The 12,670-nt window shown below is 43.1% G+C and overlaps 1 protein-coding gene across 7 annotated transcripts in view; it reads right to left on the reverse strand.

Moving 5' to 3' along the window:
* The window catches only part of LEF1 (lymphoid enhancer binding factor 1), a 71,282-nt gene that overhangs the window by 16,959 nt on the left and 41,653 nt on the right, over positions 1 to 12,670 (reverse strand). For 5 of the 7 annotated variants that reach the window (XM_064710939.1, XM_064710937.1, XM_064710936.1 and 2 more), the window contains exons 6-10: positions 9,146 to 9,236; positions 6,830 to 6,913; positions 4,881 to 5,003; positions 4,027 to 4,189; positions 611 to 718 (exon numbers count right to left, since the gene is read on the reverse strand). In XM_064710939.1, the coding sequence (XP_064567009.1) occupies positions 611 to 718; positions 4,027 to 4,189; positions 4,881 to 5,003; positions 6,830 to 6,913; positions 9,146 to 9,236 (569 nt within the window). The remainder of the gene's footprint in view (positions 1 to 610; positions 719 to 4,026; positions 4,190 to 4,880; positions 5,004 to 6,829; positions 6,914 to 9,145; positions 9,237 to 12,670) is intronic. The other 2 variants (XM_064710941.1, XM_064710943.1) reach the window with 1 other exon arrangement.

Here is a 12,670-nt window from a genome sequence, read left to right on the forward strand (position 1 = left end):
TTGATATCATCACATTTGGCTACACTGACAGCTCACTGCAGGCACCAGAGTGCAACCATGCAGCGCAGTCTATTTGATATTTAATTATAAAACCAGAGTAATTGTAAGAAAACTTCTTAATGTATACCTATATATATGTATACGAGCCTACAGACATATATACATATATATATGTATAGAGCTTATAACAGTAGGCTCTATCATGAAGGTTACTTATACAAGATTTCCATATGGACCATTCTGAATTAATTTCATCTGAAGTTTAGTCTGCCTTGAGACCCCTGGGCTTGCAGTTCTCCTGAAAATAAAGCATCCCCTTTTTTCTCAGGTCTAAGAAAGATTTCTGGGTAATAACTTATCAGATAGAAAATGAGGGAAAATTCAGAGCTGTGCAGTACAACAACAGCTTCCAGACAGTACTGGCCATTGTCTTAGGAAAAAAAAACTTTCCATGCTATTTTTCCCCTCAGGTTTATATTATATGCATGTTCACCATCTCTTCATCCAGAACTTTCCACAAGTTGTAGAGGAAAATAAGAAACAATAATAATTTTAGAAGTTACAAAAAGAAAGTGAATTTTAAAAAAGAACCTTCAAGTGAGTGACTTACATAGTTGTCTCTCGCAGACCAGCCTGGATAAAGTTGCATGTGTAGCTGCCTTTCTTTACGAGCTAGTTCATAATATTTTGCTTGTTCTTCACGGGAGAGAGCATGCCACTGCAAACAAAATAAACACACCTTCAGACTAGGAACTAACTTATACCTAGGCAACAGATGACTTGAGCAAGTGTTTTAGTGACTTTGATTCAGTCCTTCCCCACTGCAAAAATGAAATTCATTAGCAATTACAAGCACCTGTGTTTATTAACGACTTTCAGGCATTTGTCAGCTCTGCTACTGCCAAGTGCCTTGAGCAAGACAAAATTATTTATGGAAACAGGGCTCACCAAATAATCTGCTCACAGAACCGTTCTCTCCCAACACTACTTAAAAAAACCAACAACAAACAAACAAAAGCAAACCCCAACAAGAAAACAGCAACAAAAACCAGCCTTTAGCTCCTGACAGAACTGAGGGGGTTTGTGCTGCTTTTAAAGGGCAGCAATCTCCCCTTGACAGAAGGGTCTGCTGTCTTGATTTCAAGCAGCCCCTAGATACAAGTTTTCAATGCCAACACAGAAGGCTTTCTGTGCACCAGCAACCCTATTCCAAAATCAACTTCTAAGTATTGAAATTTAAGGTACCTGCTTACTGATTGAAAAAGGAAATGACAACTGCAAAAGTTTCAAAGATAAAGAAATCACAGAACTACAGTCTTACAAATTATATGAGTTGACCTTTGCAGCCAAGCAGGAATAAATCTCCTGGTTTCATGTACTTAAAAGTAACCCCCCCACACCAAAAAAAAAAAGGCAAACAAAAATACCTCACAACTTGCACATTTGGAAAGGTACGGGCTACATTAGTGTCTAATAATTTTGTTCTTGTTGAAACACCTATCAGAGACCTGAACCAGAAGGAGTAAAGGCCTTTTATTTAGAATTAAGTTCCACTGCTGCAGCATTAGATGCATCTTCTTGTTTGACAACATCCATGGGGAAGTAAGGGGAGAAGAAGTTATTAAAAAAAAAAGTCTAAAAAACAGACAATCATTAAGAAATCATTAAGACTTTCATACAAGACTGACATACAGAACAAAGATTTCAGATCACATCACTTTTGTATGATTTAATATGCTCTTTGGTTACACAGCAGAGGATGGTTCTTATCTGCCTTGACTTGGCAAACTGGATGTGTTTTTGAGAGCCCAGGAGCTCAGCCTGTCTGCAACTCTCAAACTCTGCAGGCACATTCAAAAACTGGAAGGTGGTAAACACAATCCTGGAGCCCAGCAGCATGCAAAGTGTCAGCTCAGGAGAACAGAGGTGGCTCCTCCTCTGGGACAGCACAGGGTAAATAATGACCAGGATGACTGAACACAAAACATTTGACAATAATTAATGCCCAAGCAACTGGATAACTCATGCCCCATTTGCACCACAGGAGAAGTGGAATTTGAGGTACTTTCATGGAGAACAGTAACTTGAAAAGAGGAGTCCAAGCTGCAGAAAAAGCATACAAGACTGAGGCTGATTCCTTACCAAAACAGAGATAAATAAGCCTCTGCCCTGGTTGAGGCCAAGAAAACAAGGCTGACACACTAAGCAACTAAGATCAGTCATCTGGGACTGGCATCACCTGTAAGGGTAATTCACAGATCACAGAATACTTTGAGTTGAAAGGGACTCTCAAGGATTATCAAGTCCAACTCTTAGCAAATGGCCCACACACGATCCTAGAGACTTGCATGAAAGCATGGAAAAGGCAAGCACCAAGATGTCCTTTAAGGGGAGTAACAAGAACAGAAAGCAGAAAACTGCATGAACTGGGACAAGTACCATTAGATTTTAGCTCTGTTTGAGGTGAAAGTCTTCCAACTGTAATATAAAAGGAGCACTTTAAGGTCATGTAGAGATTTCCCACTTAAAAGTACAGAGTTTTCAGAGAGTCACAGTGCCTCTCAATACTGCCTTGATCAGTGATCAAAAGGAGATATTCATGGGGAATTTGAATAATCCCTGCTCAAACTCAGATCAATACAGAAAGCCACCCCTTTCCTCATTTCTGGGAGTCAATTACAAAATGGACATTTACCTCTGCTTCCTTCCCTTGGATGAACAACACTGGCAGAGAGCACAAAGGCTGTCTGTGAGTTGGCCTGCATAGGGTTTTTTGTGAGCCTGGAATGTACAAAACACACCTACCATGCCACAGAAGCATCCAGCACTCAGCATGGCTCTGCTACATGAACTGGGATCATCAGTACACAGCTGATGGCTTCAGAGACATTCAAAACTTGGCTGGGAAGGTTCCTGAGCAACCTGATGTAAATGGACCTGCTTTGTGCAGATGTTGGACGACATGACCAACCTGCATGGCTACAACTGGACCATGTTATATTCACTTTTGAGTTTCATCTCCAGTGGCATCCACTGTTCATCTCTGAATGATCCCTTCCTGACATGAGCCAGCAGTGTACCCAGGTGGCCAAGAAGGCCAATGGCATCCTGGCCAGTATCAGGAACAGTGTGGCCAGCAGGAGCAGGGAGGTCATTCTTCCCCTGTACTCAGCACTGGTGAGGCCTCACCTGGAGTATTGTGTCCAGTTCTGGGCCCCTCACTTTAGGAGGGACGTTGAGATGCTTGAGTGTGTCCAAAGGAGAGCAACAAGGCTGGTGAAGGGCTTGGAACACAAGCCATATGAAGAACGACTGAGGGAGCTGGGGTTGTTCAGCCTGGAGAAAAGGAGACTCAGGGGTGACCTTATCACTCTCTTCAACTTCCTGAAGGGTGGTTGTGGTGAGCTGGGGGTTGGTCTCTTTCTCCAGGCAACAACAGACAGAACAAGAGGACACAGTCTCAAGCTGCGCCAAGGGAGATACAGGCTAGAATTAAGGAGGAAGTATTTCACAGAAAGAGTGGTCAAATACTGGAACCATCTACCCAGGGAGGTGGTAGAGTCACCATCCCTCGAAGAGTTTAAAAAAGACTGGATGTGGCACTTGGTGCCATGATCTAGTTGAGGTGTTAGAACATGGGTTGGACTCGATGATCTTAAAGGTCTCTTCCAACCTCGAATTTCGGTGATTCTGTGATTCTGTGATTCCTGCCCTGATGGACACTATCCTAAGGAGGGACCCAGAATGTGATTAGAATGCTCCTTCTATGTGTGACTGAGGGTATTTAATGTCTGAGATGCTGACACCATAACGTGAGTGGAACAAACGCAAATTTGATGATGTTGCTACTGCTGAAAAAAGAAAATCAAGACACTGTTTTTATTTTTGTTGCATGTTTTATCTTCTGTAGCTAACTTGATAGTTGCACATCAGTTATCACCTCAAGCAGAAAGCCAGCCTTCACACCCAGCTAAGGGAAACAAATTAGCAGCACACGTGAGTGCTCACAAACCCTGCTGTACATACCCTTCTGCCAAGGATCTGGTTGATAGCTGCACTTTCTTTCAGAGTACACTCTGCTACAACGTTTGCTCTCATTTCTTTCATGTACAACATGAAAGCATTCAGAGGTTTCTTAATATGAGGTCTTTTTGGCTCTTGTTCTTTTCTCTGTTCGTGCTGAGGCTTCCTAAAACGTGTTTGGGAAAGGGAAAGGAAAGGAAAAAAAGCATTAATTTGCCTTCAACCTAAAAAGATCCAATGGAAAATTACTAACTTATGGTTACAGTAGCATTAAGTACTAGGAATGAGAATTGCAGTGGTCATATCCCATCCACTTTCCTACCTTTTAGTTTAATACTCAGGAAGGACATCAGGTTGACATTCTCTAGCAAGTAACATTTAATCTGTGAATCTGCTCCAAACTTGTCTCAATTCTCTTTTTGAAAGACTACCCATGATACCCTAAAAGACCACTGCCACCGGCAGGAGAATAGCTTCTCATCCCCTTCTTTCCTGGGTCTTTTGCCATGAGTACTAAGCAATGAGACTGCTTTTTACTAGTGAATTTTGCAGGTAAGAACTTTTCCAGCAGAAGTTCTTGAGTTCAAGCACCACTCACAACTGGACAGGTTCATGATTATGGCTGAATGGAGATGGCTGTTGCCAACAGCTTGAAAGTGCTGGACTGGAATGAAAAATGGCTTCTCATTACCCTTATCAAACACCAACCCACAGTCCCTGTTTTAGTTAAAGGAGAAGAGTTAAAATTCAAAGAGGTCATGAAAGGCACTTTTTAAAAGCAACCTTGACTCTTCTTCAGATGGAGTTAGTTCTCAAACATTTATTCATCAAGGGCTAGAGCAGAAAGGCAGACTCACACATGCATTAGCTCACTGTCGTTGTGCAGATGTTCTTGTTTTACTTGAGGTGTTACAATAGCTGGGTGAGGGATTCCAGTTGTGTGAGGGCCTGGAGGACCAGGAATCATGTGATGTGAAAACCTAAAAGAGAAAACCAGGCAAGGTCTGTAACCCCACTGAAGACAGCATCAAACATGTATGACAGCAGCAGGACACTCCAAGAATGCAAATGCTATGGAGCTTGCAATAAAGACAACTCTTAAAAAGCACACCAAAGATATTTGGCTAAGATTTGTGCATTGTAGCCCAATTGTTCAAGAAAAACAAACAAAAAAGTGAGTCAAGTCATTTTGGTTGTAAAGAAGTTGTTTTATTACCTTTCGGACAAATGCTTTTAGCGCTGCACACAAGAAATATTTAATATTTGTACTGTTGCACTGTCTAGCAATAAAAATACACATTTCTTAACCAAAAAAATGCATTTCCACACCAAGATATAAACATCCTTGAAATATCCACCACCAGCCAATGCAAAGGAGGAAACTGCCATGCAGAAAAAAATAAAATGAAAGAAGAGTCTTTTCAAGAAGTCCCTGATGGCTCTTTACTTTTCCAGGTACTTAAGGTAAAAGATTTTAACATCATTTCATCTGAACCCACTATTCTTACCTTGAATGCTTAAAATAAACTTTGAAAATCCTGCATCCTGGATGAAGGATGGGAGCAGGAAGAGATTTTTTGTCCTAATTAAAGCCTCCTTTCATTTACACGAGAAGGAAAATGAAAAATAAAACCAAAATACCACTAACTGAATAATCCCACCTTACTAACCCAGGTAGTTCTCAAGGACATCTGAGACAGATCTTGAAGGTGCTAAGCATTGCAAACTCAGGTGCAGCAGAAAACCTGCATACTGCATTTTAAACTAGTGGAAAAGCTCATGCTCTCAAGTTTTGCTGAAGGAGTGATGGCTAAGGAATGCCATCCAGCCTTTCACCATTCCCTAGTCTCCTTGCTGCCCTTTTCCTTCATGTGATCAAAATAAAGGAAACACAAAGCCCTGTAACCAAATCAAGTGATTTTATCATGGAGAAAGAATGTGTTTTCTTCCCAATCACCCTGACAGGCACATGCTTATCATTCCCCTGTAAAGAAGTGAAGGGACAGTGATAATCCAAAGGAGCCCACACACGAAGAGGTAAGAGGACCTACCACTTATCAAGTGGCCTGCCTTAAATCCCTGTGCAGGAGGATGTCTCTCTACAGATGACAGAAAAAAACCCCCAAGAATTGTATTTTGCAACCTCTTGTACACCAAGCACAAGATGCAGAAGCTGTCTTTAGAATGCAAAAGCAGAGCATAGGAGGTCTGGAGTGTGTCATGGCCAAGTCTCAATTAGCATTGCTTGCTTGCACTTAGACATAAAGACACAGTGCCTGAGTCACACACCAGTACAATTACTGTGCTGGCATCCCCTGCCATTAGTGGCTTTGGGCTATGAAATACCTACTTGTGAGCAAGATTCCACACAGAGCATTACCTATGTGATTCAAGACTAATTACCAACAACTTTGAAATTGGGACTAGAGAATGCAGACTAGAGTGACAATCCATCTGGCTGCATACTGACATGAGCAAAACCCAAGGATGCTGTGCACAACACCATGTGTTGCATCGGGAAATGAACTAATGACTCATTTCAGACGAAACAGCTCAATTAATTGTAGACAATTCACTGGGTGCTCCTCATTGCAACACTTCAGAGACTGACAAGAAAATGCTGAATGAGACCAGTGTGGGATCCAGGCAAACTGCATATACACACAAAAGTTAAATAAAAATGTATGCATAAGGGTTTAGCTGACTGAAAAGCAAGCAAAGGCAGACCAAGATGCAAGCAGAAGAGCAACTTGCCCTCTAATGCCAGCAGTTACTCCCCAGTCAGTCATTCACCTCCTACACCTACCTGGACATGGAAGGGTCGACTGAGAGTGAGGATGGATAGGGCTGCCTGAATCCACTCGAGATGGGATATACAGGCTGACCTTGCCTGAGGTCACAGAAGAAAGGAACCCATCAATCATATGATATGGTATTCAAGCGTTATTCTAGAGTTACAAGCTCTTGATGGGAACTCCGTACTAGTCACAAATAAATAGTAAGAGCTAACACTTTCAAGAGTTCTGCTAATGAAACTAATGAATGCTTCAATGCTTTGAACTTTCTCCCTTGCTATTGAAAGATTCCCAATCTAAGTTTCCACTGGGAAGGAAAACAAAACAACCAGCCTTCCTCCCCCCCAAGGCACACATACTCATGCACACTTCTCTATCTCCATCCCTCTCTCACCTAGTTTTAGAAGCACTGGAATCAGATTTGTCAAACAAGCTCTTAGGAAAAAAGCATCTTATTCCGTATAGTTCTACTGTAGATCAGTGTGAGAACACCAGATGGTGAATTATTAAGCTAAAAAGCCTTTTGAACAGTTTTATTAAGTCTTTGAAAACTTATGACTCTCTCCATTAGCATATGCTATAGTGAGGTACAAGTGGACAGCTTTTCTAAGTAGAAACTGATTCCATAAAAAAACCCCAACCCAACCACATAAAAGCCCACAGTGACACAAGCCTATCTTACTACTTAAAGATCAAACTTTGTAGTTCAGTAAGAGAAGCTTGTGTGAAGTTTTTGTCTCCTTTGCACTTTAACCTATACAGAATATTTTGCCACCAGTCCATCACTTGAGGTCTTTAATTTTTATCATCATCACTACCTTTTGATTACTTGATGACTACAATGAACCCCCTGAAGTAGCACGCGATGGTAGCATGAGCAAATACCAGCCCAAACACCTCTACCAGCCAGAGGGACACCACACACAAACATCCTTTTTGAACAGCTGCTTATCGACTGGTCAATCAGCTCTCAGATGAGAAAAAATGGAACCTGGCCTCTGTAAGGTTCCAAAAGTGAAATCTGTAAGGACACAGATTTCAGTCTTGGAGCATATTACTGGAAATGAACAGTGCTTAAAGGAAAGAGGAAATGAAAAAAAAAAAAAAAGCTGAAGGAAGTGTCAACAGTGCTGCCACACAGCAGGGAGCCATAGCATAAGGGACAGCTGAGTATGTCCTGCTGTTGGTGAGTGCTGCTGAACACATCCCTGAGCCTTGTAAGGTTGCATCTTGTCTCTCCTCTTCTTTCTCTTTTCCCTCTTCCCTTCCCCCAGTTTCTGCACTGAGAAATCATTCAGAAGAAATGACTGACCACATCTGGAAAATGCATGCTAGCAACTGCCTGGTGGCAGTGGGAGTGAGGAGTCAGCTAAGCAGCAGAATGGGGGGGGGGTGGGGGTGGGGGTGGGTGAGAGATTAAAAAAATATGGTCAGATACTTCCATATTTTAGTTTGATATCTACTAATTATTTGTTCCAAAAGGCACGTGGCCTTTCCTGAAAGATATGCCAGCAATACAACATTTCACCATCTTCTGCTCTCTACTTTCTCTGCCTGTTGTCATCTGGATCATGTTTCCCTCCCATGGAGACATCAAAAGATAAAAAAATCTGTATCCCTCATTGAATGGGCACAGACTAGTCACAACATAGATTCTAAAGCCCTGAAATTGCGGCTGATTTGCCTTATTCCCTGCTCCAAGAGAACTGAAGGCAAGTACATATCTACCCCAAGCAGACATGAAGCACCCTGCCAAATCTATCTCTCTGAAAATACCACATTTCCTCCAAAAGGAAAATGACACCCTGAGTGGCAGCAAGAGATCATGAGAGCATTAGCAAGAGTGGCAAGATCTCCCAGTGACAGAGGCTTCTCTCTGTACAGAAACTGTAAAAAGCAGCAGGTTACAAAAGTTTGTTCTCCATCTGGGGCAGTTTCAAGATTTAACCCCCCCCCCTCCACTTCAAAGTTCTTTCTTACCTCCCATCTCCTCAGTAATTGAAATTTTGTTATTAAAAATTACATTTAATTACTTGAGAACCGTTTGCTGCTATCTTTCTGAAAACTAAGAGCCACAAATCTGAGCCATAAGAAACATACAGACTTCAAAGTGAAGTCTACACATTTCAATTCCTGTATGTGTTCAAAAAACAGATTCATTTCATTTCAAAGATCGACTTTTTTTCATCTTTTCAACTAAAATAAAGTAGCAATTTCTTACTGGAATGACATTATTATTATTTTGCTGCAATTGTGATTGCTGCAATTGATTCAACAGCAAATGGTGTGAACATGCACCCGTCTGAAAAGAAGCTAAAAAATCTTACCAGCCAAGAGGTGGTGTTATCTGTCCAACCCCACCTGGAGACAAGGGATAGAAGGTAGGGAGATCAGGAGCTGGAGGATGCCTGGACATGCCTGTTAAAAAGCACAGAAGAACAAGTGAGCTTCCCCTCAAAATACTCCATATATTACCTACAGTTCCCAGCTGATACTACAGTGGAACTAGTGCTGTGGATAAGGAATAACCACCTTCTTGGTTAGTGTCAAATCAAAAGGCTCCACGGGCCACCTTTAAAACAGTTTGCACACAATACTACAATTCAAAGGGAGATATCAGAAAAAATAACATGGAAGGAGGAAATAAATGTATGGGGAAGGACCTGTGCAAGTTTAGATCTCCTGTGAAGTGCATTAGGTGCTACTGTCCTCTGAATGGTCTCACCAAACCCAACAGGATCCTGAGGACCTCTTCTAACACATCATGAAACAAGGGGAAAATAAAGCATTGTCAAAGAGGCAGCACAGCAGAGCTATTAGATTAGGTAAATTGCTACTTTTATATTTTCACGGGTTCCCTTATGGATTCACAGATTTTGGAAACTTGCTACCACAGAGGATCAGCGGTTAATTAAGAATCATTTTCAGGCCTGTAATGGTCACACTTGATATGATTCATTTGGCTTCCAATTGTCACTCCAGTTCCAACTAAGCTCTTCATCAAGTTGACTCCTGTGGGCTCCAAGGTCAATCTGTTTTGCAATGGTAGTATTTCATGGAAAAATAAGAGTCCCATCAGGAATGATCCATCAGCTCACATTCCCCAGAACACAGAGTCCTACAACTGCAAGAATCACCTCAAGATTAAAGCTAATCCTTATCCCAAAAGGGTCTGTGGTCTCCATTCTTCACCTAAACCTTGTGCCCCCAGGAGACATGGAATTACAGTTGCAGAGGCCACAAAGACATTGGTTTATTTAAATGTGTTTGGGGAAGAGGGGGTGAAGCAGAAGGAATTGTTAAGTCTACTTCACATGTTAAATCAGCTGCTTTAAAAGGGTATTAAATATTTATATGGTGACACTCTGAAGGTCCAAGACTGAGCATGTGCTACCTTGAGACTTAGTTTATAGACTGGTATTACTGATTTATTCCCCTGCTCAGTTTGTACTTAAATCTTCTGAATTTAATTACAAGATTTGAAGAATATCTGTTAGGACCGTGTACAGGAAAGCATAGAAAATAATACCAGCGGTGTCATTGTCTCAAAAAAACTGGATTTTCAGACTTGGAACCACAACCTACGTGATGATCGAATTTCTGGCCAGCTGTCTTTTCAAAGTTGTAAAACAGCTGGTAGCTGACAGGAAAGGAAACACTTTACATATCCCAGGGCTTTTACATGAGAGGGAGCACTCTTTCCGAGTGTTTGAAAGAAAAGAAAACCAAACAAGGTGTAAACGAAGCCCAGCGTCTCATCTCTCACATCTCTGATGATGACTGATGCTCCTGGAAGTGATGACATGACCTTGCCCCAGCCAGACCAGGTTCTGCACAAGGAGCTGGGCCACTCCTTCCCCAGGATCTGCAGTTCTGACCCATGGAGACAACACTGCTCCCTCTGAACTAATGCACAGTTGTTATGGCTGTTCCAAAACTTCTGGCCCGTTATGGAGGGCTACCAGCACCTAGTGCCCTCAGAAGCACACAGAGCTTACCACGTGGCCAGTGTCCTCCAAAGCAAGTTCTCTTGAGAGGGTTAAGAAAAAAATTAAAATTAAATAAAAATTAAAATAAAAAAATAAAGAAGTGACTGCCTTTAGGAAGGTGGTGCTGTGTGTCCATCCCAAAGTGCCTTGGGTACAAGAGGCAGTCCTGAGGGCAAGCTGCTGTGGACCCCCTTGTTGGAGGATTTTGGTGGGAGAAGGGCACCAGAGCTAGGGCGCCAGGGCAGTGCCTGGTTCCAGACCCACAGTGGGAGGCGAGGACAGAAACAATGGTTGGAGGCGTTTGGCAGAGGACCTGAGGAAAAAAAAAATCCTCTCTTTGCAGCAACTGCATGGGCTACTTCAGTGCGGCTGCTCCCACACGCCGGTGGCGCCAAAACTGGGAGTATGGACGGAAGGACCACACACATCAAGGAGACCATCCCAGACAAAACCAGTAGTCTCCAGCCTGCATTATCCACATCATCCATCTCCATCTTTGCCAGACACTGAGCAAAGGGATCAAGAGCCCGTTCAGGAACTCCAGAGGGCAATGAGCTTTGTGCCTCCTGGCAGAGGCCCTCAGCAGGCATGCACTCGTGACTGGTGGGATGCTGGACAGGGGAGAGGGTAGAGAAGAAGCAGAAGAGAGGATGTGCAGCAAAAACAAAAAACCAACAAACCAGATGTTGTTCAGATGGAGTCTGCTGTACAGGAATACAAAAATAAACTGGGGTAAAGGCAGAAAGATGGGGCAAGGGCAAACTCAGCATGCAGTACGCAGAAACATCTTAAGCTCACAAAATGCAGCAGCGGGTTGTGCCCCAGCTGTCACAGCCAGCTTCTGCAAGAGGTGGAAATCCCATTCTCTTATCGCGTGGCACCCCTGGGATTTCAAGGAATGAGTGTGAATATCCTTCTCCTGGGCACTGATGCAAAGGAGGAAGACAAATGAGGACAGGAGGTCTCCATTTGCTTCTTCCAAGGCTGAAACAGATATTGTATACGTATTTACAGGCCAGGCTTTTCAGGCAGAGTGCTTTTTGTATTCCCCCTCCCTAGAAAAAAACAAAACCTAACTAACAAACAGCAAAAACCACACAGAGCCACCAGGCCATAGCATTTTCTGGATGTAGCCCATGTTATTATCTCCATAGCACAGCCAAAATAAAACCTAGGCATTCAGGGAAGGACAGAACAAAAAAAGTCTCTCTCCCTGGAACAATGACTAAAAGCCTCTTCAGATAAATGGGACAACTGTGCATATGGATGTGAGCCCAGGTAAAGCAGAGCCTCAGGATTTTGTCAAATGGGTGCCATAACACATGGTGGGACATGCAAGCGCAGAGAGAAGCAGGGAGAGGCACCCTCCTGGACCAGCTGTGGCCCTGACAGGCTTCCTGCCCATGCAGAGATGCCCAGACTACAGTGAATGCCTTTGTAAAGCCTCTGCTCTCTCTCCTTCCCTGCTCACCACCAGCTCTCCCATGCAGGCTTTTTGTGCTCAGGTTCTTACCAAACCCTGGGTCAGACCCATGATGGCCATGGCCATCCCCTTCCACCTCCCCAGCTTCCATCACATCCCTCCCCAGCTCCTGCAACCCATTGAAAGCAAGCACACCCTTCCCAGGAATCCCTTGTGTTCTCCTGGGTATAGGGCATCAACTCTTGGCACAGGCTGGGACTGACACCTTGGAGACTGTCCCCTCTTCCCTGGGGGCCTGCAGACTGACCCTGAGCAGGGCTGGTCTGACATTCCCAGATGTGCATCTAGGAGGCTTTTGTGTTTGCCTTAAGGGGTCCTAGAGATGCAGAGAAAACTGACATCCATGACTCAGACATCTAAAAATATGCTTTCTGTAGAAG

This window comes from Zonotrichia leucophrys, chromosome 4 (genome assembly GCF_028769735.1).
Source record: "Zonotrichia leucophrys gambelii isolate GWCS_2022_RI chromosome 4, RI_Zleu_2.0, whole genome shotgun sequence".
Classification (NCBI taxonomy): domain Eukaryota; kingdom Metazoa; phylum Chordata; class Aves; order Passeriformes; family Passerellidae; genus Zonotrichia; species Zonotrichia leucophrys.